Genomic DNA, 25,495 nt, shown 5'->3' with positions numbered 1-25,495 from the left:
TAATTAATCCAGCCACCAAGCCAGGAAACATGAAATTGCTACTCTACCCTTAATTGGTTTAATTGGTTTAGTGATGGACTTGGTAGTGTTAGATTAATGGTTGGACTGGATGATCTTAAAGGTCTTTTCCAACCTCAACAATTCTATGATTCTATGTCCCCGGGGGGTTCTCGTTCCCAGCGCATGGCAGCAGGGAGCAGGGAGAGGTGACGCCCCCCGGCAGCGCTGCTGCCCGCAGCCTGCCCAACGCGGGGGACAGGAGCCGCTCCCACTCTCCTGGTGCCCCAGGAGTGGCCATGTCGCGGTGCTGGGTCGGGAGAGGCCCCGGGCACCTGCCCTCCTCACTGCCCCGCTCCCGGCATGGTGACACAGCAGGACCCCGGCCAGCTCGGGCGAAGGCCACGGGGCAGCTGGGCCGGGACAGATTGCACAGAGCCAGGGACACGGCGCGGCCGAGCCCCAGCTGGGCTGGAGCCAAGCCCGGCCCCGTGGCCGTCCAGCCTGGCCCCCGCTGGCAGGAGAGCACAGCAGAGCACAGCAGAGCAGGGACGCGCCCCGGCCCCGCATAAAAAGCCCTCGGTGGGGACGGGGAGCAGGCGGCACCCCGAGAAGAGCCCAGAGCAGCGCTGCCGGGGCCGTGGGCGCGTGGCCATGGAGCAGTACCTGTTGGCCACCCAGAAGATGGAGCAGGAGGTGATGTTCCCCAGCCTGCTCCGAGGGGTCTTCCCGCAGCAGGAGGGGGCGGCCCCGGCCGCGGGCGGCCGCACGGACCTCTACGAGCGCTACCAGCTGCTCAAGGCCATCAAGCCCGTGGTGGAGAAAGGCCTGGCCTCCGTCACCGACCAGAACCAGACCGGCGCCGAGGCCGACACGTCCTTGGACGACGGCGACGCGGTGGATGCCCAGCTGGAGGAGCGCCTGTCCCACCACCTGGCCGGCTTGCAGCAGGTCCTCACCCACCTCACCAGGGACGCCAACGCCCTCACCCGCAGGTACAGCCAGATCCTGGAGCAGATCAGCCCCAGCGAGGGCCAGCCCAGCTGGTGACCCTGCCCCGGCCGCCAGGTAAGAGCTGGGGGCACGCGGAGCCCAGGGGCACCGGGACTAGGGGTGGCCGATGTCCCCGGGGAGGCCCCTCACACTGCAGGGCTGGGGAGCCCCTGGGACAAGCCTTGAAATGGGGGCCGTCCCCTCAATTACCCGCAGATCTCCACCTCCATGCTGAAGGAGGGGACCCACCCCACCCCTCCGTGAGGAGACTCCGGGGGTTCGGGATCTACGGAGCCAGGGCTGGTGGGCCAGGTCTCCCCCCGGGATGGCCTTTGGGGCTAAGGGCAGCTGCCGTTGCAGGATGGGTGCTGGTGGCACGAAGGAGAGGACGTCCCCGTCGCTGACCGTCGCGGGCTCTTCCCCAGCCCCGCTCGCCCTCCCCGCTCCGCGGCAGCTGATCTGCCAGCGCCGGCACCGCGCGCTGGCGATGGTTGGGACCACCAGAGAACCAGATGGTGCCTTATCCTCATAGGAAGAAGCATCTGGTTGTGCGGGGAGGCCCATCAGAAGAGCCGCACAGCTTGTGCCCTCCTCTTTATTTTCAAAGAGCGGCACGAAGGCAGCAGCGTTGCACGGTGGCCCCGACCTCCGACGGTCCCCTGTGACTGTCGAGCCCTTTTCCAGCTGGTACCTGGACTCCGAGGGGCGTTTTCCCTGATCTTTGCTAATAAAATGAACCCCATGAAGCCCTTGTCAGTGTGGTGCTTTTCCCTGCTGGAGCCCTCGAGGAGTGCCCCGGCGTGGGGCTGGGGGACGCTGGCTCTGCCGGGAGGGGACTTTCTCATGCAGCGATGGGGAATTTGAAGGGAAAAAGAATCACAAAGTCACAGGATGGTTTGGGTTGGAAGGGACCTTCAGAGACCATCTCGTCCAAGCCCCTGCTGCGTGCAGGGATGTCTTCCCCTGATCAGGTAGATCAGAGCCCTCTCCAGCTGCAGGGCATCCACAGCTTCTCGGGGCGACCTCTTCCAGTGCCTCACCACTGGAATTTCTTCCTTATTTCGACAGCACCACCAAATTTCATCCTTATATCGACAGCAACAGCAGCAGAAGCTGGCGCCTGTTTTCTGTGCACAAAAGGGTGTGAATCTGCCCAAGGCACAGCCCAGAGATGCAACAGCGAGATGGCCACTGAGCCCCGCTGCTGTGCACCGGGAGGGAGATGTCAGCCCACGCACAGCACAGTCACCAGGCTCAGGGTTCCCTCCAAAGCCCTCCCCGGGGCTGTCCCACCGCTGCTGCTGCTGCTGCCCTGTGCCCCAGAGCTGCCCACGCCGTTCTCCTGCCCATCAGGGTTTCTGCCCTGGAGCTGCCCCAAGCAGGGCTGAGCCTGGGGACCGGGCCCGAGGGGCAGCGGAGCTGCAGGTCTCGGCACCCCTGGGAAGCAGCCGCCCCCGGGACCCCAAACCTGGGTCTAGGAGTGGGTGACATTGGAGAGTCCCATCTCCTCTCGCCGCATCAGGCCATTGCTCCCGGCTGTCAAGGCCCTGTCGCCGTCGGCGTGTCCTCCCCGAGCACGGGCAGCAGGGACGGGGTCTGCAGCCGCTGTGGCCGAGTGGCCAGCCGGGGGGTCGGGGGCTGTGAGGGGGCAGCGGGGGGCTGGAGGCAAGGCCAGCCCGCAGCTGAAAGGGCGCCGAGCGGGTCTGAGCAAGGACGAGGACAGTGCTGGCGCTGGCGGTGTCAGGGGAGGCGGAGACATCGGGGGATCCGACAGCAGGCGGTGCTGGGGACGACACTGGGACACACGTGTGGTGGCATTTTCCTCCCTCTGAGCCACGGCAGGGGACGGGCTCCCCAGGAGGATGGCGGGTCAGGGGGAGGCCTGCCCAAATGCCCAGTCTGCGGACGCAAAGACCTGAGGATCTCATTGCACCTCCCGTGGGCTCATCCCCGACCCCACTCGCACTGCTGCCACGTGCCTCCAGGTGACTTCCCTCGTGGCTCTGAATTTCTTGCTTACCTGGGAAGGGCAGCCACGGCATCTGCAAAGGTGTTGCCCAGCACCAAGTGCCCCAAAACGTGGGCAAACGCAACTCTTCCCAGCCAGCGGGAGGATGTCGGGGCAGATCTGCCCTCGTGTCCTCCCTCAGCCCTGGCAAGGTTGCAGCCTTCTCTCTTATCCCGAGAAAGTGGAGTACAAGGGGGATATTAGGAGACACCTAAGCCGTCCCCATTGCAATGCCACTGCATGATGGGGTGCGATAGTGCAGGCCAGGGGAGAAGTGGAGCTGGAAGGTGGACATGGGGTCTCCAGCCTGCCTTTGGAGCTCCTCTGCCTCCATTGAACCATGAGGAATGGAGGGACGTTGGTTCCCGGTGAGGTGAGGACCACAAAGGAGGTGATGTCCCTCTGGAGGTTTACACGGCTGGAGCTGAAGGAGGGGGTGTGTGTCTCCTGGAGAAGACGGTGGTCCCAGCACGGAAGGGCTGCGGGCACCTCCAGCAATGGCTTTTGGCTTGGGCAGCGCGCTCGGTAGCTGGAGAGGCTCGTGGTGCCCGGGGAAGTATCGTAGCGGCACATCGGGTGAAGTGCTCATCACCGCCGTTGAACACGACGGATGAGAGAGGCAAGATGTTCCCAGCAAGGGTCTGTGCCAGCTGGAAGGCCACGCTGATGACACTTGGGCCACTTGCAACCCCCCAGGACGCCCGGCTCCCTTCCTGCTCCGATTGCAGGGCGTTGCATCACGCTGGCCCCGGGGACGCGTCAAGCCCTGAACGGTGCCCTGCTGCTGGCCACCGCTGTTGGACGTGGCTGATAAGAGAGGTGAGATGGTCACGGGAAAGGCCTTTGTCCTTGACAACCCCGCGCCGGTCCCTGGCAGGACGGGGGTGCACGGGGCAGATCAGGCCCTCTCCGGCGTGGCAGGGGGATGCTGGCTCCGTGCTGCCCTGGATCGATGCCCGGGGCACTGGCACTGTTGCCCAACAAGCGTGTCCATTCACATCCTTGAAACAAATCACATTGCAGGTTTATTTGTATCTGCTTAAGGACGTCTAATTAACCAGAGAGCAGTGACCTGGCCAAGCAGGCTCGCTATCAGGAAGACAAGAGATAAAGCACAGTTTTCACCCAAAACGTTAAATCAGTAAGAAATTCCAAATACCCTTCCCTGGCCACTCCCAAAAAGCCCTACGCGCACGCTGCACGTCCCCAAGGACGGGGGGCTGCCAGCTCCCCCGCCCCTCCCGGAGGGCAGGGTCCCTGCCTGCACACCCCTGCCTTTGGATTCGGGGGTGCTCTGGCCGCAGCCGTACCCCCTGCTGCTGCCCACCGCCCGCTCGTGCAGCTGCCAGCGGGAAAGCACCCCCCAAATTCGCTCCCGCACCCTCCAGCTCTGGCTCCCTGCTTGCCCAGGTTGGCCGGCAGCCAGCAAGGTGTCCCGAGGGCAAAGGTGGCCACCAGCCCCCCAGGAGGGGGTGGAGGGAGGGGATCCTTCCCCTCGGCTCGGCCCTGCTGGGACGCGTCCGGGTGCTGGGTCCGGCCCGGGCTCCCCAGCACGAGAGCCACGGGCGCGCTGGAGAGAGCCCAGCGAAGGGCCGTGCCGGCGCTGAAAGGACTGAAGCATTTTCCCTTGAGGAGAGGGAGGCCGAGAGAGCGCTGGGACTGCTCAGCCGGGAGAAGAGGAGGCTCAGGGGGACCTCACCCACGTGCGCAGAGACCTAATGGCGGCTGGGGACGGCGGGGCCAGGCCCTTCCCGTGGTGCCCAGTGACGGCACGGGAGGCGACGGGCACAAACCGAAGCCCAGGAAACCCCATCTCAACGTCAGAACAGCCCTTGGTGTCTCTGACAGCGCGGGCGGCCAGACCCTGTCCCAGGCTGCCCGGAGAGGCGGTGGAGTCCCCGTCCTCACAGACAGCCAAACCCGACCAGACACGGCCCCGTCGCTGAGCCTGCCTGCGCAGGGCTGGGACCGGATCGTCTCCAGAGGCGCCTTCCAGCCTCTCCAGCGCTGACCCTGGCTCTGCCCTGCCCGGTGCCCCCCGTGCTGCCAGCCAGGAGCTGGCTGCAGGCTGCCCTCGGCGTCTCGTGGGGAGGGACCTCGGCCAGGCCCGGGCAGAGCCCGCCACGCCAGCAGGGCTGCCTCTGGCAGCGTCCAACAGGCTTTGGTCCCCGCCGTCGCCCCTCCGAGCTCCTTCCCTCGCGCTGGGAGTGCTGACCATTCCTTTCAGGCCGACTCCTTCTTCGTTTAAAAGTCCCTTTTGTAATTCCCTGCTCACTATTTAATCCAGCTGATGGTCATGTTGCTCCTTAACGCAACAACTTTGGGCAGGGACATCGTCCGCTAGATCAGGCTGATCAAAGCCCGTCCAACTTGACCTTAAAACTTCAAGGGATCCACAACTTCTCTGGGCAACGCGTCCCAGCATCTCACCAGCCTTCTTGTAAAGAATTTCTTAATTTTGTCGACAGCAACGGCGGCAGAAGCCGATCCGTTTTCCAGGCAGGAAAAGCGCTGTATCTGCTGAACGAGGGCCCAGGCGTGTGGCACGGTCAGGGGGACGCTCGCCCCTGTCCCTCTAGCACAGGGCCCCCAGGGGACGGGCGCAGAGCGAGGCGAGCCAGTGGCCACAGCAGTGGCTGCAAACGGAGCTCCGCTGGCGCGATCGCTTTCACCAGCGGATCCAAAGAGCTCGGAATTTCTGCTGGGAGCAGGATCAGACCCCGGTGACGAGGCGAGGAGAGGGACCCACATGTCCCACGCCTCAGCGCGGCACTGGGCTGGAAGCAGGGGTGAGGCAGCGGCGCCCAGGGTGCAGCAAGAGGCTTCCCCAGGGGAGAGGCGCTGGGGAAGGCGCTTTGAGACGCCGCACAAAGTCGCACCAAGTGCACAGGGGGAACGCGGCAGCGCAGGAGGAAGCCAGGGCAGATGCTGAAAACCAGCGTAGGAGATTGGTAATTAGATAAAAAAAAAAACCAAAACATTCGCAACTGGAGCAGCCTCAGCCGGAGGCGTTTTGATGTCCAGAGGTGCCAAGCACCCTGCAGTGAAATTCAGAAGAGTTGCAGATCCTCAGCGTGTCTGGAAAACGCTTGGGTTCAGTATGTGGATTCGGGAGCCAACAACCAAGTGAGAAAGTAGAAAGGTTGGATCCTGGTTCCCAGCAAAGAAAAGTAACGCGAGAATGCAAAATAGAGAGAGGGAATTAATTAGGGAGAGCATCTATTTTCGCTAGCAGGATAGAATTAATTTCACAGCAAAACTTTGGCTAGCATCTACAGGAGCTGGTCCAGACCGTGCTTAAGGGTTAGGAGAAACGCCGATGAGAAATAAAAAGGAGGAATTTACACAGCTACTTTCTGGGTTTTTTTTATAAGATATATCCTGCATGAACAATCTTCCATTTTCACAAATAACTGAAAAAGGGGTGAATCGAAGTTGTTATCCCATTACAAATACCCGTCATCTATATGTTGATACACTGTGACGTAACAGAAGAACAAATAATTAAACAGAGTATTTAATCATAGCTTGTATTACGTGAGAGCGAGTAATGGTTCATTTCCCAAGCCATGGACGGTTGAACAGTTACAGCCAGCCCGCCAAAGTTCTCGGTATGGAATTAGCGCAGCAGACGTATCCTGCAACATGTCGCCGCTGGAGAAATCCTCAGCGAACCGGGTAGAAATCCTCCAAAAGCTCTCCTATTCTTTTCTTTTCTACAAAAGGCAACGGGCAGAGTTGTGAAAACCTAATCAGCATTTAAGACCAATTCTGCAGATTTTTAATATTAAGTCTTAAGGTTAACAAAGCCACCAAAACCTGTTTTTTGCTACCAACAGCGAACTATTAGCTTGCTGCATAAACTAAATACCCAACCCCTTTTCCACAGGGGTGCAGAGCCCTGTGAGGAGATCTCAATACTGACAGTTCTCTACTTCTACAGATTCCCTCCAAAATGGCATTATGCGGATTACAAACCAACAGCCAGAGGCACCTAACTGTATTTTAGTATAAAATAGACAATTTTAACCAAAATTTGCCATTGCATTGCTGGGTTTAGTGACTACATTTAGGAAAACGCTGTTCTTCACCAACGTTCTAAGCCAGCAAGAGCCAACAGCGCTTCAGATTTCCCGATGTTTCTATTTCTTCTTCTTTCACCCACTCTGCTTATTTTCTGAATATTCATCACACCATTTTTAAATCAACAGGCACTGCAATTTTACAAGAATAACCAGTAAAACTGTGATTTTTACAAGAATAAAACCTGTCGTTTCTAATTTTCATTACTTACTTTATTTTTCCTTCACTGGCACAAGTTGGGTCTATTCTAATTCTTTTTTTTGGCTCTGCCATTTTTATATTAAAATAAGCTTTTAGGAGGAGGAGTTGGTCATCAAGGCAGCTGATCAGCTCCATAAAAACATCTATTTTCACATCATAAAATCTTTAATACCGTTGCAATTTAGATTGTGAATAAGCAGGAAAGAGTTAGAGTCGGTACGACTTGCTAGAAAAGAAGAGATGCTGCAAGCAGCCCGGCAACGCCTTTACACACATTAGCACTTTGTAACTGGTACCTTAGGGCAGGCTGAGGTCTGTCTTAAAATACCAACTTATTGTACCTGCTGCCTTAAAGTCTTCCGGGTGCTGCCTGATGTACTCAAACAACTCTCGGTCCCGTTTGGCATGTATGTACTCCGTACGTTTAGCAAGGAAATAGCCAACAAACCATCCCACGGTGGTGAACAGGACCTGGCGGTGAACACCTGCAGCAGGAAGAGGAACGTCCCCTGTTTTGGCCCACCTCCCGGCCCCAGGTGGGCCCCCCGCTCTCCCCAGCCCCCCAGATGCCTCATCCCCACGCGCCCTGGTTCCTCTTCCCCCACTTCGCCCCCGTGGCCGGCCCCCCCGGTCCCGCACGGGCAGGCCTCCCGTGGCCCCGCCAGCCCCTCTTTGCCGCACGGCTCCTTCCCCATCCCACCCCCCATCCCTCAGAGTCACCCCAAAACCCACACACCCCCACATGATGCCCCTTTCTCCAGCCCCCTCCGATTACCTCCGATTCCCCCCCCGAGAGACCCCTCAGCTCAGGGCCTCCTCTCCTTCCCCCTGCCCCTACATCCCTCACAGAGTCACCCCAAATCCCACACACTCCCTTCCCCAGCCCCTCATCTCAGGGCCCCCTCCCCTTCCCCCTACCCCATCTCCCTCACTCACCCCAAATCCCACACACCACCTTCCCCAGGCCCCCCAATCCCCTCTAACCCCCCCATCCCTTCACCTCAGGGCCCTCTCCTCTTTCCCCTGCCCTACCTCCCTCAGAGTCACCCCAAATTCCGCACACCCCCTTCCCCAGCACCCCCAATCCCCTCTAACCCCCGCAGCCCCTCACCTCAGGGCCCCTTCCCCTTCCCCCACCTCCCTCAGAATTACCCCAAATCCCTCCCCTCCCCCCACCTCCCTCACTCACCCCAAATCCCACACACCCCCAACCCCAGCCCCCCCAATCCCCTCCAACCCCCCGATCCCTTCACCTCAGGGCCCCCTCCCCTTCCCCCACCTCCCTCAGAGTCACCCCAAATCCCGCACAACCCCTTCCCCAGCTCCCCCCTCCATCCCCTCACCTCAGGGCCCCCTCCCCTTCCCCCGCCTCCCTCACTCACCCAAATCCCACACACCCCCTTCCCCAGCCCCCCCAATCCCCTCCCACCCCCCCAGCCCCTCACCTCAGGGCCCCCTCCCCTTCACTCCCCCCCCACCTCCCCCAGAGTCACCCCAAATCCCGCACACCCCTTCCCCAGCCCCCCCAATCCCCTCCAACCCCCCAGCCCCTCACCTCAGGGCCCCTTCCCCTTCCCCCTTCCTCCACCTCCCTCAGAATTACCCCAAATCCCGCACACCCCCTTCCCCAGCTCCCCCCTCCATCCCCTCACCTCAGAGCCCCCTCCCCTCCCCCTACCTCCCTCACTCACCCCAAATCCCTCCCCTTCCCCCACCTCCCTCAGTCACCCCAAATCCTGCACACCCCCCTCCCCAGCCCCCCCAATCCCCTCCAGCCCCTCCATCCCCTCACCTCAGGGCCCCCTCCCCTTCCCCCACCTCCCTCACTCACCCCAAATCCCGCGCACCCCCTTCCCCAGCCCCCCCAATCCCCTCCCACCCCCCCAGCCCCTCACCTCAGGGCCCCCTCCCCTTCACTCCCCCCCCACCTCCCCCAGAGTCACCCCAAATCCCGCACACCCCCCTTCCCCAGCCCCCCCAATCCCCCCCAGCCCCTCACCTCAGGGCCCCCTCCCCTTCACCCCCCCCCCTCCCCGAGTCACCCCAATCCCGCCGCGCCCGCCCCCGGCTCCCCCCGCACCGGCGCGGATGACGGGCCGGTGGTTGAAGCCGTTGTCCAGCAGTGCCGCCACCCAGCCGGCCAGGCCCAGCCAGACCGAGCCCTTGTTGAGGAGCGGCGGCGGCGGCAGCGACCGCGCCTCGTCGGGCAGGAACACCATGGCGGCCGGCCGGCCCAAGGTGACCGGGCGGAGCGGTGCCGCAGCGCACTGCCCCCGCCGCGCCCGCCGCCGCGCACTCGCGTTCCGCGCCCGCCCCCGCTTCTGCTTATTTAACCCCCAAACCCCCGCACCCCCACCGCAAACACCCCCCTCCCCCCCCAAATCGGGCGGCTTTACGGGGGGGTTCCCGCCGTCCTGAGCCCTCGGGGTGAAGCGGGTCAGCCCCACGGCCTGCGCCCTGCCGGGGAGGCCAGGCTGGAATTAAATTAGCGTTTTAATTAAACCCTAAAATCAAACCCAGTTCCTTTCCAGAGCTCGTCCTGCCAACAGATTAAACACTGAGACCTACAGTGGTGTTAGCTTTTCTTTCTTCGTTAACATAAAATCACGTTAAACCGGTTGCAACAGTACCAGGACTGACGTAACCATTAAAAAAAACGCGTATGAACGCATCGCGGGTCCCGAAGGATTCCCAGCCTCTTTCCTAAAAACTTGTTATTTAGCTTTTCTCCGCACAGGCGGAGGTTGGGCTGTCACCGCTCCTTAGCAGGAGATGCCCAAGCTGAGGCAGGAGTCCTGGGAGGATTTCAGCTTGACCGGCAAAGGCGCTGCTGGAGAAGAGCCAGGAGAGGGGTTTTTTGGGATATGGCCATTCCGCTACGCACGGACAGCGCCTGTAGACACCTGGGCTTGTCCAAAGCATTTGACACTGTCCCACGTGACATCCTCGTCTCTAAACTGGAGACATGGATTTGATGGATGGACTACTCGGTGGATAAGGAATTGGCTGGATGGTCGCACTCAAAGAGTCGCAGTCAACGGCTCGATGTCCGAGTGGAGACCGGTGACGAGTGGCGTTCCTCAGGGGTCGGTATGGGGGCTGGCGCTGTTGAATGTCTTGGTTGGAAACACGGACAGTGGGATTGAGTGCACCCTCAGCGAGTTTGCAGATGACACCAAGCTGAGTGGTGTGGTTGGTACTCCAGAGAGAAGGGATGCCATCCAGAGGGACCTTGACAGGCTTGAGAGGTGGGCCCATGTGAATCTCATGAAGTTCAACAAGGCCAAGTGCAAGGTCCTGTACCTGCGTTGGAGCAATCCCCAGTATCAATATAGGCTGGGAGATAAAGGATAAAGGAGGACTTGGGGGTACTGTTGGATGAAAAGCTGGACATGAGCCGGCAATGTGCGCTGGCAGCCCAGCAAGCCAACCCCACCCTGGGCTGCATCCCCAGCAGCGTGGCCAGCAGGTCGAGGGAGGGGATTCTGCCCCTCTGCTCCGCTCTGGGCAGACCCCACCTGCAGCCCTGCGCCCAGCTCTGGGGCCCTCAGCACAAGGAGGACACGGAGCTGTTGGAGCGGGGCCAGAGGAGGCCACCAAAATGATCCGAGGGCTGGAGCCCCTCTGCTCCGAGGCCAGGCTGGGGGAGTTGGGGTTGTTCAGCCTGGAGAGGAGAAGGCTGCGGGGAGACCTTAGTGCAAAGGGGGCCTATAGGAAGGGTGGAGGCAATCTTTTTAGCAAGGCCTGTTGTGACAGGAGAAGGAGTAACAGTTTTAAACTAAAGGAGAATGGATTTAGACTGGATATAATGAAGAATTTTTTCACACTGTGGGTGGTGAGGCACTGGCACAGGTTGCCCAGAGAGGCAGTGGAGGCCCCATTCCTGGAAACATTCCAGGTCAGGTTGGACGGGGCTCTGAGCAAGCTGGACTCATGGAAGGTGTCCCTGCCCATGGTGGGGGGTTGGAACTGGGTGATCTTTAAGGTCCCTTCCAACCCAACTGGTCTGTGATTCTATGATAAACATGGGCATTATGGATGCCCTACCCTGCACAGAGCTTTGAGGCTTAGACCAAAGGTAGAACAGAGGTGGAAGCAGCACTGAGGCACTGCCAACAGTCACAGCAGCTAACAGCAGCATGGAAAAGTAGTTAACAGAGTACAAAAAGCAGAAACTATGAGAAAGTAATGAAAAGCAGAGTGGAAAAGCCTGAAAATGAGCTCACTGGCTGTGAAAAGTTTAAGTGTACAAGCTATTTGGTTACACAAATGGCCACAGCAACTACTCTACTGTCCACCCACTGTCCAACAAGAGCCACGCACTATTTTAACATCCAAAATACTCAGAGAACATGAAGAGGGTAACCATCCCCTGGGCTAGCCCCTGTGAAGGGGGTCACGTTCTCCAACTAACATGGAAAAAAGTTGAAGAACTGCTGGAAAGAAAATCAAATCCATCCCTTCTACCCTACCAGGTTCATGTGTCAGCACTGGGCTCCAAACCAGACCCCAATTTCTAGAGCAAAATCTAGAAAGGGTTTTTTTGGAAAAAAAAAAAAAAAAAAAGTACGATGAACTGCATCAGTTACCTACAGCTTGTCATCTTCAAGCGTACAGAACACAATATACCTCTTCCTCAGTGTACTAGAGGAACTGTGGACACTTGGTCTTCTGTCACGGTTGCTGAGTTTTACATGAATTGCAAATAATTATGATTATTCAGCCACGTTATCCGATACGCTTAATGGTGTTAAAACAATACCAAATTGAGGCATGCATCTGAAATGAGGAAGTTGGGCTACAAAAATAAGTACGATTACAAGAATATTAAAACCTTTTCGCAAAGACTGTATGAAAGAAGGAGATCAGAGGGACACAGACATATTAAGCAACTAACAAACCTTCAGATTCGGGTGTTCAAGAGTTTGACAAAGCACCTCACGACAAATTTCTAGCTAGACACTACACCCTTACTTGTGCTGGTGTCCCTCAAAAAGCAGGGTTTAGACATAAGATTAAGAAGAAAAACCACGCAAGAAATGCTCAAACAAAAAATATCAAGTTTTTAATTTACATATTCCACAGAACGCGATTACAACGCTCTCTTCTACACAGTAATGATCCCTTGTACTTTGCCACATCGATTTTTATTCAAATACAAACAGTAATGGGAAAGCCGGGCAGGTTTTCCTCGGGACAGAAGTCTGGACCTCGTTAAGCTTCACAGTTTATCCCCGGCAAGTGGCATCCCACCGCGCCCCACGTTATTGTGCCGAGCGCTTCTGATCAGAGGTATCCTCATTGGGCAGTGTAGAAGTGTCGGAAGAAAAACTTCCCTTTGTGGTGATGGTACACGTATGCTGTGTCTTATCACGAGTTGTATGTCCTTGTGACAACCCCTCACTGTGCCAGATCATCTCCTCAAACCTGGGACTGGTCCCAACACTGGGGTTTTACTCGGCCTTTTGTCGAACAGGAATTCGTTCGGTCAAGACAGAGATGTAGAGTTTCAGCCAAGCGTACGTGACGCCCAGAGCACAGTATACGGAGGTCAGCAACAGAGGGACAAAAGGGAAGTGCTGTTTCCAGGGGGTCAGAGGAAATATAATTTCAGAGAAGATTTCCAAAGGCACTAGTTGGACGAGGTAGATTGTTTCGAGCCAGTTAAGGAGAGGCCTCTCTCTCCTGTCAGAAGAATTAGGAGAGGGGGGGGGGGAGAAAAAAAAAAAAAAGATAGTGTTAAAATACATGTCAACTGAAAATAACCTGGTTCTAGCTATCACTGGTGACCAGTGCAAAGAATATCCCCCGTTAGTTCACAACAAGGCTTTAAATAACAATTTAAAGAGTTTCAGTAGGAAAACACATGATAACAGAGTACACTTAATGTCCTTATTACATGGCTTTAACACCCAGTTCCAAGATGCCCTGGAATCTAAGTAGAAATCTCAGCAGGTGCTCTGCTTCACCACACATCATTCCAGCAAACAACTGAACAGAGACCTTCATACACGTTTGTTCCATGGAAGCTGTTCTACGTCCAAGAATTGGAAACGTCAGATTTATCTTAACTGCTGCCCCCTTCCCCCAAGCTTTCTGTAGGACGTACGAGCCGGTGTCTCTTGCAAGGGGCATTGGCGGTAGGGGTTTGACTGCAGGTAGTTTACAGGGGAATTCATGTCCTTCTGGAAGGAATTTGGGTTTTTTTCAGAACGTTAGGAAGAAGAAACTTGCAAAAGCTCCATCTCTAGACAGAAACTAAGCTCCTACAGCGGTCTTTAGTTAGACGTCTTGAGACAGAATGATTGAATTCTGGAATGCTAAGGGGGAAAAAGCAGTCTGGCTGAAAGAGGAGCACCTCTACCAGTTTGTGACTGAGGTAGTGAATACAGGTTCATAGCATTTCCAACAGATCACAGAATCATAGAATCGTTTAGGTTGGAAAAGACCTTTAAGATCATCCAGTCCAACCATTAACCTAACATTACCGAGTCCACCACCGAACCAATTAAGGGGAGAGTAGCAATTTCATGTTTCCTGGCTTGGTGGCTGGATCCTTCACTACAGCCTGGCTTTGCCATGAAACGTTTCGGAAATAAAAAAGTGGAGGCTACAGGGGTTATAAGGATAAGCGCTATCTTTGGTCAAGCAGCTAAGAGGTCGATGGCCTGCATAAATACACAGGATGATTTGGGGAATTATATGTTCTGACAACCAAGTGTTCACAGGAGATGTGCTGACAAATCACAGCTTGTAAATACATGTTAGTTATAACCTGCCCCTTCCACACATGAAAATAGGAAGTACCACTGCAAAAAAAATGCAGTAGTATTTATAACTGCTAGCACAAACAAACAATCTCTAGATAACTCAATGTAGTGAGTGCTCCAATATTGAATTAAATCCTCACAGGCTACATCACCACAACTTTGTGCTTTAACAGCACATCAAGCAGGCGGGGATTTACAGCCTGCTGGGACTAACTGGGTAGCTGTCACAATTCAAACGTAACAAGGATGCGCTATAATAATCTTAACTTAAGCCTTGCCTCCTGAGAAGAGGACAGGGGCAGCGGCATCTTTTGACTAGTGATACTTCAATTTGATACTTCAGCACCAGTTTTCTGCACTGTTTGCCCTTATGACAACACTGTTCCAAGTGACCAAAGAAATTATTTTGTTCTTGGCTTTGGGAACAAGTTTCTTTACTTACCTGAACAGAGATTTCAACGAAGAGAAGCTATAAACAGTAAATAGCAGCATAAGAAGTATTTTAATTGGAAGTTCTGAAATACAAGGAACATAACATACTTATAAAATTAATTATAAAAACCTTTTGCCATATAAATTGCAGTATCATTAAATCCTACTAGTCACACTTGCATTGCCCAACGTAATAATTTTCTCCAAACAGAACTAAATGTTTTACTGCTTAGGACACCTAAAAATAAGCATAGATATTTACTAAAGCAAATGCTAAGTATTTGCAATACACTTACTTCAATTATCTATTAACATACTGAACACACTAATTATAATTACAATATAATAGCACTGCAAATAAGATTTTCATTATTAAAAAAAATATCAGAAATTACTGGGCTGGGAAGCATAAAGCATAAATGTGACAGCCAAATCAATGCTATCTAGTTCTAGACTGTGTGGTAGATAAAAATTAAGTAATAGAGAAGGCAGAAGAAGTTTCTCATTTCTCAAGGCAGCAGCTTCGCTATTGCAAATAAGCAGCATCATCAGACCAAAAGAATTTGAGTGTTTGGATTTGAACTCTCCCAGAAAGGTGACAATCAAGAGTGCTACGGTGTTGTCGTAGCTATAATGGCCTACAGTTTAAGCGAAGCACAAGGGGAGGAAGGAAGGAACAGCTTTTGGTCACAAAGACAAATCTGTCCCTACACATACTGATTTAACCAACGCTGCTGCATGATTTTTCAGTTTAAGCATGCAGTAGTAGTCAGCTGGAAAACAGCCTGTCAGCTTTGCCGTTTCAAACTGCCTTTATCACTTTTGCTTCACATGGTTATGTTAAACAGGGGGGAGTTTCTAGAACTGTGGCAGAATGAAGGATAACAAGTATTGACTATGACAATTTCCCATCTCTATTTCAACTTAAAGCTTACAGCTCTTCCACAGCTTTTTAAAGCAACGTTTCTTTTCACTAGTTGGAGAGTTTGTATTTATGGCAACAGGCTGACATACAGCCTCTTGCAACTTTCGACTTACTATATAAAAATAATCCAAACCCGTTACCTGCACATCATTCTCTGGAAAAAAAACCCAAAGCAGTAAGATGAAAGCATAGAAAGAAGGAAAACACTTTACCTGGTGGTGTGAACAACAATGGAAAAAGTGAGAAGTGCCCTGTGGTTGTCAGAATCAAGTAGATGCCAGCATCCTTTGCTCTCTGAACAGACAACAAGCTAAAAGTGACAAGAATTTGTTATGCTTTTGTCTTTTAGCAAAGAAACTTAATTGCAGCTAAACAGTACACAATTCATAAGAGACCAAAGAACAGGTAAAATAGAGTTTCATAGCACCCCAGTCCCTCCAAACACTGGACCTGTGATGAAGTCTCCTGCTTCCAAACCACATGGCCTCAGAGAGAAAAATGCAGGAGAAAAATGAGCCAGGAAACCCTTCCCCAGAAACCACACACCCACTGAACACAAGCATCAGAAAGGCCTGGAGTTTTCTACAAATGGTCTTTTCCCTTTGCCAGCTGGCTGCCAACATTGTCATCCCTACTTTTTCCTCCTTCCTTTTGTTTTTCCAGTGTTAATTCCCTCCCTCCCATAATTCCCACTTGAAGTGTTTAAACATCACTAAATGTCCGAACAGGAAAATACAGTTTGTAGCAATACTAGTCAGGCAGCTTAAAAACTACAGCCTCACTTCTACCCAAAACAGGCATTAAGTCCTTTTGGTAGAAACTGTGTCCTGTTCTTATCAGGCATAGTGCGGAAGGCCCCTTTCCTCAGCTGGCTCCTGAACAAGCTACCTAGCATTTTAGCTACAAACCACAGCACTCACCAAGGCTTGAAGTGCCCAAAAGCTAAAAGACTACAATATTTTTACATTTGTCCCTGCAGATTTTTACATTTGCCACAGTAGATCTCTAAACTTAACTATTCAGAAAGAAAAAGAACTTAATTAACTACGCATGCTTGCCAAACTTGAGTATGACAGCAGTGTCAAATGCTTCAAGCCAGGCAAGGCAATTAATTTTTCTCTTCAAAAGGCAAAGCCACAAAACACGCAACGAATAGGTCTTGGACTTTTTGGGTGCAACAATTACATTGCACAAACGCAGTAATAACAGTGGGGGAAACAAACGATCCTAAGAAAGCAGCCTGCTTTCGTCCATCACGTCACATGAGTGAGAAGTTTTATCAAGCCTGCTCCCAAGCTGTCACTAAGAAAAGGAGGCTTCAAGGGGAAGCTAAATGAATTCTTTTAAGAGCTGCGGGTCCACATGCAGCCTAAGGTCTGAACCCCATTCTTTCATAAGCATGGGGTTTTTTGGGTTTGTTTTTTTGTTTTTTTCATTATTCTCACAGCAATCAAGCATCTGAATCAAAACACAGAAATTTGCTGTATACTATGCATCTTAATACAACTCAGCATTCAGAGAGACACAAAAGAGTGTACGTAGTGGGAAGGCCTGTGTGTCAGACTCCTAAACTGACTGGTTAATCATCCCAACACTGTACGCTTCTGTTCGTCCCATCATCTGTAAGTCAGTACAAAGCTTTGCTATGCCCCACAGAGCTGATACAGGAACCAGCTACTCCCAATAAAGCTCTACTTAAAGCTTCTGTCAATGCAAACTACTGCAAAGTATAAGCCAGTGTTAGTGTGTCATAAGATACTGTTTGTTTAACACCACACCGGTTTCCTACATATGCTATACCTGCATCAGCACATTCTCTTGCTAAGGCAGCCACTTTTTATTGTGCCCGAAATCAATTTACTTGAAACACACAAAAACTTTACGGCTTAAGGCATTCTATAAGCACGTTCATTTTCTGAAATATACTGAAAACGAAGTTATCCTCGTTGAGGAATCTTCAACAAGTGCCTGCAGGTTCAGTTTGGCCAATGACTACGTCTGAAATTCACTTACCTTAAAGGCAGAATAGCAAGGAGTATTGCTTTTTCATGCACGTGCCAGCCAAACATAAAGGAGCTCAACGCACAAAGAACAAGGCACTGAAGAAAGCCTCTGGGCCCTTGAGGTTTAAACCAAAGACAGAAAACAGAGGGCTAGAAACAACAGGCAAAAACAGGACTTCAGTGAAAAGTCTGGCAATCCTGAACACAAGCCATCGTCCAATGAGATTTTTTGTCAGTGTTAATAAACAGCACTGCCCCCAGGTTGCGCTTGTGTGGCAGAAGCGTTATATAGCTCTGGAGGAACCGTACCTATCTGGATGTACGAGTAGAGCCTTAAGGACTTCATCAGTGTAACAGGAGGGAAAAAACAGACTGAAAGACTACAGCCAACCCCCTGTTATTTGTGTTGCAAGAACTGTCTCTGACTCCATGCCACTGCACTCATTTTATCAAAGTTACTACATAAAGGTGTTGAAACAAAGATTTCCAATTAAAGGCTAGTTGCTCATTAGAGTGAAAAGGACTCTGTATCCAAGTAATTACTTATTGAACCTTCAATTCTTTGCTTGTCATGTGAAGAACACTACGCTTACCTGTAGCTCATGCTGTTAGGAACACTGCAAGCTGCCCGCACAGTTGCGTCAGTATCTCTACTCACATCCTACTTCAACTACCTTTTGTCACAAAAGGTTACTACTAGCTCAGCATGCAGAGTGGTTTTGATCCAAGATCGCTTTTAATCTCTTAACTGTTCTAGAGCTGACACAGGCCATAGTTTGAGCCATACTTGAAGGAAGTAATATTGTGTATCAAGAAAGATATTAATTCCACATTTATCCTAATAACTGGTTTTATTATTTTTGTTTTTAAAGAAAACTTATTTGTTGCTCTGGAATTAAAATCCATGTGAAGTGCCTGCTAATAAAGTCTACAGAGGACAAAACACATCAAGTTTCAAAAAATATTATTTGTTCTTACCAATATAGATATGAAAGTACAGATTAACGTTGCCAGTGGAGTCACGGAAGGGAGGACAGTATGCTGAAATTCTTGAACCAGCCCTCCCGTCATTGAGGCTTTAGGAATTTTTGTTGGATCAAGAAAATTACACTTTAAACCTAAAAATAAAACATAAAAAGAGCACAAACTGATAAATGTTAATGAAGAAAATGAAGTAGCTGAACGAGGTACATGGCCAAGTTTTTTCTTTTTTAAAAGACAGAGATGGAAGGTTGATTTCTGACCTACCACTGGAAATGTATCATGCACTGGATTATGCAGACAATCAGATGATTTAAGGCAATCTGAAAATGTTATTTACTACCTGCATTTCAAATGGGGAAGACTAAAATCCAGAGAGCTCTATCTGCAAATAGAAACCAAATAGCAAGATTAGCATACCGTACCAAAAATTGTTAGTGCTTTATCCATGGCATTGTACAAAGCCCAGAAGTTGGGGGCCCAATAAGCATGGCAGAGGCCTCGCTTGAAAGGAAAAAGCTGTGAAATGACTTGAGGCAGCTGGCCCTACAGAAAAGAAAGACAAGAAAGAAACGGTCTCTTTAGACAAGACATGGTTTATATTTTTATAACGCAATTTTCTAACAGTTCATGGGAATAACAGGTGAAAAAGAGGTTATTACCAACACTATGAAGGGGCCCAATGAAAGAGCAGAAACAAGACAGACAATCAGCCCCAGAAGAGTTACATGAAGCAAGCTGAAACTTCTCCACTTCAGGGATCCATCTACAAGAAGCAAACAGATTATGAAAACAGTTACTGCAGCAAGTGGAGCAGGAGACAAAGCATTCCATGCCAACGGAGAATTGCTAGCGCCTATCTAAAAGCAGCACATAGCCTTCTAGGTCAATCCATTCAGTTGCTTCCTTCAACAGTTAGTTTGCATTTACTTTTTCCACATTGCAGCTCCTGCATTATACAAACTTTTGGTATTTTCTCTTTCAAGAGAAGTACCTTCTCTGTTCATGTGAGGAGTATCAGACACGTTTCAGTGCTAAGAAGCAGAAACTCAAAGAAGGACTTTAAAATAGCTTCTGATGCTATCTAAGAATTTCATATCCAGAATAATTCTTACGGCTTCAAACTGCCACCTGCCATTTGTTCTTGATGCTTTTTCTCAATAAAGAACTCCCTAGAAACATCAATTTTACAGATACAAATAAATTTCAAAGATCTTTAAAGATCTTACCAACTCTGCTACCGAAGCAGAACTTTTGTTCAACCCACAGCCATCTTGTTCTGATGGTATCTGCATGTCTTGAGTCTTCCCCAGGCCCTACTAATTAACAAAATCCCCCAACAGCGAGCGAGGAAAAACCCATCTTACCTGCATTATTTGCAGTAAAACAATAGGATCGCAACAAATAAATGCCATATGCTGGGGCCACATACACGTAAATGTGTTTGAAATGCAGAAGAACAGCAAAAAGAAGAGCACCCTCCAAGTATCTTTTCTGAAGAAAAAGAAAAAGCAAAACCCAAGCTTCTTCTACTTGTTCTCCCTTTGTACTAACTTTTAACTGTCACTTTAGGAGTACAACAGAGGACAAGACATTTATCATAGGCATAAAAACGAGTATTTACTTCAAATTACAAACTCTGTAGCGTCATGCACAACAAGTGTGGAGGAGGAAACTACATCATCACGATACTTGGAAAACTGGGATAGACCTCACCTCCCCACAGCTTCAGAGGTATGTTTTCTAAGGACTGGTGACTTGGAAGAAGATAAGATGGCAGGAAACCATGCTGCGTTGCTCAGGTATAACACAGAATTTAGCTTTCTCACAGGGAACTGCAATGCTGTGGCATCAGCAAGCAACTACAGTGAGTTTCCAGTACTCCTCTCCACTCCCCCAAACTCAATAAATAATTAGGCATCCAGCTTAGTACACCTCAACTTCCAGCCATGCTCGACCAGTTCATTGGGCTGCTCATATTGAAGGTAATTAATGCACCTAAAACACACACGGCAACAACGGGAAAGAGCCACTTGAGTTTACCTGACATAGTCGGGCAACAGAAAGAAGCATCAGCCCAAACAGAAAGCCATTGTACTGAAAGTGAATATCTGAATTGGAGTCAAGAAAATAACAAAGTAAGTTTTCTTTACTACTATCAGTTTTCTGGGGAGACTCAAACATATAAACAATAAATTCAAATTAAAATGGAACTTAAATCAAGAAAGCAACCTTAAATTCATTCCACATAGGCATGAAGTCATTACTTAACCATATCCGTAAGCACAGACAGAAAAATCTACTAATATTAGTACATTATCTTGATGAAATGAAGCATGACAATCTGACCACATAGGTATCATGCAACATATATGATATAAGTCAAAACAAACAAAAGGTTAATTCTCCACTTTTTGAATTTTTAAATATTAGTTTCTGCCTCACGTTGGTTAATGGATGGAGACAGCAGCCCTCGCTTATCACCTACCACCTGTAATACAGGCAACTTAAGCAAGGACTGGGACACAAAAAACTAGTCCTTCCTATGAAAGAATTACTGTTGCTTTCCCCCTCGGTCCCGTCCTCAGCTAGATGTCACATTATGTCACGACTGACTCACAATAATTGGACCTTCCAGGGGTGTTTTTATATCCTCTTTTTAAAAAAGACCTTGCTAATTCTCATGTAACATTAACCAGCTGAATACAGGTTGAACATAAAGCACTTGTAGAGATTTTCCTTGCCATGGGACAAAGCTGGAACTGCACCCAGGAAAAAAGAGGCTGTCTGCTTCTGTAAGCAGGTGGAGGAGGAGCAGCCAGCAGGAACGGGCATGCTGCTGCCAGACTGGTCCTCCTGCAGTTCTGGCAAATCAGACCAAAAACTGAACAATTTCCATTTTGCCAAATAATTATTCTAATGAAAACATGAAGTTATTCAACTAACCCCAGAAAAGTTGGGTACAAGTGTCACTGGCTGTGATAGTAATAACAATATTCATGGGTTTGTACCACATGCTTTAACAGGTTGTTAAAAAAACAAACCCCAAGCCCACAAAAAACCCACAACAGTTTGAAAGGATACGATCCACAATTAACAACCCAAAATTCCACAACAGCAGAACGGCAAGAATAAACGTTGGTTTTTCCAGGATATCCTTTGCAGCTCGTTTCCCATTTACACATCTGCAGCACCTGAATGAGAGCAGATGAAACAGAAGTCTTAATTGAAACAGCCAACAAAAACATTGTTGCTCTGAAGAGTTGAGAAGTGTACTTAACCTGAAGAAAACTATTTTATTAGGATGGAAAGCAATGATAAAATTATTGCTAAGTTCATAACGAATAATGTTTAGTAAAAAAAGGATTTTAAATTTCAACAGCTGTAGTATGTTCCACATGCTAAAGCTTATGTTAAATAACTTAGTCTCGGGTTCAAGTCTCACATTCAATAATAACCATATCGTTGTCATAACCTGTTTGCTATCAACTTCCCATGAAGGAGCAATGTATTGCTACATCTGGAGACAACGTACCAAGTTGGATTTAAGGTCCCCAGTTGGACATTAACCTCTTCCTGCCCCCCCCCCCCCCCCAATATTATGAGCTATTCCTGTCGGTTAAAAACATCCTATTACTTCTCAGTGCGAAGCCATATAGTCCATATTATTTTTGAAGATAAGTTTATTTCAAATTAAAAAGTTGTGCACGATTTGTGTTGAACTACTATTAGTGAAGCCACTTTAAGAAAGCCAGATCATTCACGCATCTTTGAGTCAAAACAATAAAAGGAAAAAAGCCACAATGCAAAAGCTAGCCCATTTCAAATAAAGTAAGTAAATAAATGAGCTTAGGTAGTGCTCCAATGCAACAGAGAACTTTCTACCCAGATTTTGAGCAGAAAGAATAAAATGAGGGAAGACCATCACAGCCAAATCATTAAAGTAGGCAAAATAATTCTTCAAAACATCTCCCCCCTTCTACTCTTTAGGTGCAAGATAAACGCTTCTTCACAAAGTCAGGGCACACTGAAAACACACCATCTTAATATTGCTAAATTAGACTTAGAATGATCAGTTTATCATCAAGAATACCAAAAACACTGGAGTGACTTCGCATATTTGATGCTACTGGCATTTTGTCACAAGTTTCCTTTATGCTTCTACTCTAGAAGAACAGAGCAATAAGAAAAGTAACAGGAAAACACAGTTGGGTGCAGCCAGACTGTCCTGCAACTCCTACAAAATGAACACAGCGACAGAAATAAACTACCTGTAATGCGTGAAACAGCAGCTAACATCTGAATGCATACAAAGCTGACCGCACATACAGCAACAGCCTCTCCAAGAACAACAAATGTTATCTTGTATATAGCAGCATGTTCCAAATTTCTCCTTGGTTAAAGCAACTTTGGTATTTCCATGCATTTCAAGCTTATTTGTACAAATAATTATTTGTTGTTACTATAGAAAAAGTCCATATATTAGTGACTACCCACTGTCCCTAAAATTAGAACATTAAGACTTACTCACGAACTGCATATATGAAAAGGATATCTGTAAAGATGACAGAAAATCTTTGGAAGAAGATGGTTGCGCGACTGGTGTAATTTAGATTTTCGATAACCAACATGTTGGGGTCAAAGTACTTGGCGACATGCGAAAGCGCATATTCAAACCAAGCAAAAAATGGTGGATAATCCAGGGTCCATTCCGAAGTTGCCTAGAGACAAAATGAGATTAAATAATTTAACACAATCCATGCTGTTTACAGTCCTTCAGGTACAGTTCATCACAGCAAATCAGTTGATGGATTTTATCTCAGTAGCCACTATTTAACAGAAGCTACTTCACTATGAAGTAGCCGGCTGAACATGATTTAAGCTGTTCTTCTGTAGTGCTGGTAGAGGGATGGGACATCTCTTGATCAGTAGCAAGAGATTAAACAACATTTTGTGTATCTGCACCTAACTGAAATATAATTGTCTGTTCTTTATAAACCAACTCACAGTAATAGAGCCAATATTAAAAAAATCTCAGTAAAATAGCTCACGGTGAATATTTGTCTAGAGGAATCACCAGCACAATCAGCCTTGTTACCGTCTCAAAATTATTTTTACTCATTAGTCATAGAATCATAGAATGCTTTGGGTTGGAAGGGACCTTTAGAGGTCACCCAGCCCAACCCCCCTGCAGCGAGCAGGGAGAGCTTTAACCAGATCAGGGTGTTCAGAGCCCCGTCCAACCTGACCTTGAACGTTGCCAGGGATGGGGCCTCCACTGCCTCTCTGGGCAACCTGTGCCAGTGCTTGACCACCCTCAGTGTAAAAAACTTCTTTCTAATGTCTAGTCTAAATATATTCTTCTTTAGTTTAAATCCGTTATTCCTTGTCCTGTCACCGTTTGTATATAAGTCTTGATTCTAATAAGAACTTATCAAGATCAAATAGTATTATTTGATCTTTTCCCATAAGGACAGTTACTATGTCCTGACCAATGATTAAGTCCTTGGCTCTGGAAACAGAAGAGGAGGAAGGAGGCACAGAGCAGTTTGGGATAGGGTATATTTGTCAGCATGCATGCTCCCAAATGCTTGTGTTACACTGCTGAAAGGCATCCTATGTTTTGACACCAGGATCACGCTGGCATAGCAGAAGTTTGTTTTACAGTATTGGATCAGCCTGTCAGAAAGTTCTGACCCACACAAATCATTTACTCCTGGATACACAGTTCCCAGACGCTTACGTGGAGGAGTACTGGAGACTATGATATTTACCCCAGAACTCCAGAAGATATTGTGAGACATATTAAAACCCATTTGCGTAGGCTGAGTCTATCACCAACATGAAGGTGATTCATCTAGATTAAAATCTATGTATGCTAGTAGCACACCAGCAGAGGCTCAAAACTTTAATACAGTGATTGATGTCATAATGTAGATACCCATTTATATGATTCGTTCTTTATCGTGATAACTGTGTATCATTAATAACAAGGGCAAAGAGAGCAGCAACTTAAGACTGCCGTGGAACTTGCTCCTGTGTTACGCACCCTTTCTACTAATCCATGTGCCTTAATCGTCTTTTCCATTTCACCTTCACAAGTATGAGCAGCTTTCCCAAGCAATTCTCATTTTTTAACTACAAGCTACACAAGACCAACAAATCATGACTGGTATGTTTTTGAACCACTGCTATACAGCTGCCAACCATCAGCATCTATAATGTACTTTCTGTAAATAAAAGCCTTTCTCCGCTAGCATTCACATAGGCTGACATACCCAATGTGCCTATAACTTATATACAGCTAAAAAAAAAAACAAACCAAAACCCAAGCGTACTTACTTCATAGTACCACTGAGAGAGGGGCAAGTTGTGAGTGATGGCAAGCCAATTCCTATGTACTTCGAAATCTGTGGAATAACTACAGAAGGTTTCTATTAAGTCATGTACATGCACTTAAAAGAGAAACGTTTCAGAGCACATCACCGCAGGTAGACAAAAAGGAAGCCTACACTGATCAGCTCTAGGGCAAGACTTTGATCAAGGAACTCAAACGGTAACAAAGATGCTGTATGTACTTTGTGCCAAGGACATACACGGGTGACTGCAGGACAAGAAGCTTGTATAGCTTGGCCTTTTCTGACAATTAATGCCAAAATTCCAGGTTCTGACTGACTTTTTAACAGCAATTTGATTTTTTTTGAGGAAAAAAAGCTACAGCGTCTTTTAGAGATAAAAAGCGTTAACGTTTCAGCACATTTAACGGCCCTCCCCAACAAGAGCCAGCCGGCATGGGCTGTAAGCCCCTTCAGACACAAAAGCCAAGCTGCCTCCCAGCGCCGAGAGGACGAGGAGCCAGCGCCGCCCCGCTCCCCACAAGCGCCCGAAGGAAACGAGGGCCTTCAGGACACCCGGGCCCCTCAGGCACCGTCGGCCCACGCCGGCCCGTGCCCCCGTCCCCACCCGCCCTGAGGGGCAGCGGAACCCAAGCGCCGCCCCGGGGGGCTGACAGGCCGTGCGGAGCCCCCCCCAGCCCCGGGAAGCTCCTTACTACGCGGGGATGAGGAGGCACTTGAGGAAGGAGACGCCGAGCGCCAGGGCG

General features: G+C 49.6%; 3 protein-coding genes across 9 annotated transcripts; 1 reads left to right on the top strand and 2 right to left on the bottom strand.

The window, feature by feature from the left end:
* Window positions 1-651: 651 nt before the first annotated feature.
* On the top strand, window positions 652-1,047 carry LOC142597134 (mid1-interacting protein 1-B-like). Its single transcript, XM_075727580.1, has one exon. The coding sequence runs from the start codon at window positions 652-654 to the stop codon at window positions 1,045-1,047; it is 396 nt and encodes a 131-aa protein (XP_075583695.1).
* Window positions 1,048-6,366: 5,319 nt separating this feature from the next.
* Window positions 6,367-9,501, bottom strand: NDUFC2 (NADH:ubiquinone oxidoreductase subunit C2). The gene is made up of 3 exons (XM_075725984.1): window positions 9,363-9,501; window positions 7,624-7,767; window positions 6,367-6,714 (listed from the first exon to the last, which is right to left on the bottom strand). Exons 1-3 carry the CDS (start codon window positions 9,499-9,501, stop codon window positions 6,665-6,667), a joined length of 333 nt encoding a protein of 110 aa, XP_075582099.1. The 3' UTR covers window positions 6,367-6,664.
* Window positions 9,502-12,370: 2,869 nt separating this feature from the next.
* ALG8 (ALG8 alpha-1,3-glucosyltransferase) lies at window positions 12,371-25,495 on the bottom strand. 7 transcript variants are annotated; one of them, XM_075723041.1, is made up of 13 exons: window positions 25,445-25,495; window positions 24,736-24,814; window positions 22,921-23,114; window positions 21,478-21,587; window positions 20,401-20,504; window positions 19,761-19,953; window positions 19,056-19,159; window positions 18,819-18,939; window positions 18,391-18,530; window positions 17,423-17,562; window positions 15,622-15,719; window positions 14,495-14,567; window positions 12,371-12,967 (listed from the first exon to the last, which is right to left on the bottom strand). In XM_075723041.1, the coding sequence occupies exons 3-13, from the start codon at window positions 23,022-23,024 to the stop codon at window positions 12,736-12,738; spliced, it is 1,419 nt and encodes a 472-aa protein (XP_075579156.1). In that variant the 5' UTR covers window positions 23,025-23,114; window positions 24,736-24,814; window positions 25,445-25,495; the 3' UTR covers window positions 12,371-12,735. The 7 variants fall into 7 exon arrangements, with proteins under 7 accessions (XP_075579156.1, XP_075579203.1, XP_075579027.1 ...); XM_075723088.1 differs by having other exon boundaries at window positions 18,819-18,933; window positions 19,761-19,887; window positions 20,437-20,504; XM_075722912.1 differs by having other exon boundaries at window positions 19,761-19,887; window positions 20,437-20,504; window positions 25,445-25,494.

The sequence above is a fragment of the Pelecanus crispus genome, chromosome 1, assembly GCF_030463565.1.
Source record: "Pelecanus crispus isolate bPelCri1 chromosome 1, bPelCri1.pri, whole genome shotgun sequence".
Taxonomy (NCBI): Eukaryota; Metazoa; Chordata; class Aves; order Pelecaniformes; family Pelecanidae; genus Pelecanus; species Pelecanus crispus.
This window is presented reverse-complemented; position numbering and strand designations above follow the sequence as displayed.

Excerpts from the sequence above, each read along its gene's own strand:
- LOC142597134 (XM_075727580.1), top strand. The coding sequence starts at position 652 with ATGGAGCAGTACCTGTTGGCCACCCAGAAGATGGAGCAGGAGGTGATG.
- NDUFC2 (XM_075725984.1), bottom strand. The coding sequence starts at position 9,501 with ATGGTGTTCCTGCCCGACGAGGCGCGGTCGCTGCCGCCGCCGCCGCTC. Across the intron at positions 7,768-9,362 it reads CCGGCCCGTCATCCGCGCCG|GTGTTCACCGCCAGGTCCTG; the intron begins GTGCGGGGGGAG and ends TTCCTGCTGCAG. Across the intron at positions 6,715-7,623 it reads GGAAGACTTTAAGGCAGCAG|AAAAGAAAAGAATAGGAGAG; the intron begins GTACAATAAGTT and ends TGCCTTTTGTAG.
- ALG8 (XM_075723041.1), bottom strand. The coding sequence starts at position 23,024 with ATGTTGGTTATCGAAAATCTAAATTACACCAGTCGCGCAACCATCTTC. Across the intron at positions 15,720-17,422 it reads CTTGCTATTCTGCCTTTAAG|CTTGTTGTCTGTTCAGAGAG; the intron begins GTAAGTGAATTT and ends TGTCACTTTTAG. Across the intron at positions 12,968-14,494 it reads TCGTTGAAATCTCTGTTCAG|GAGAGAGAGGCCTCTCCTTA; the intron begins GTAAGTAAAGAA and ends TTCTTCTGACAG.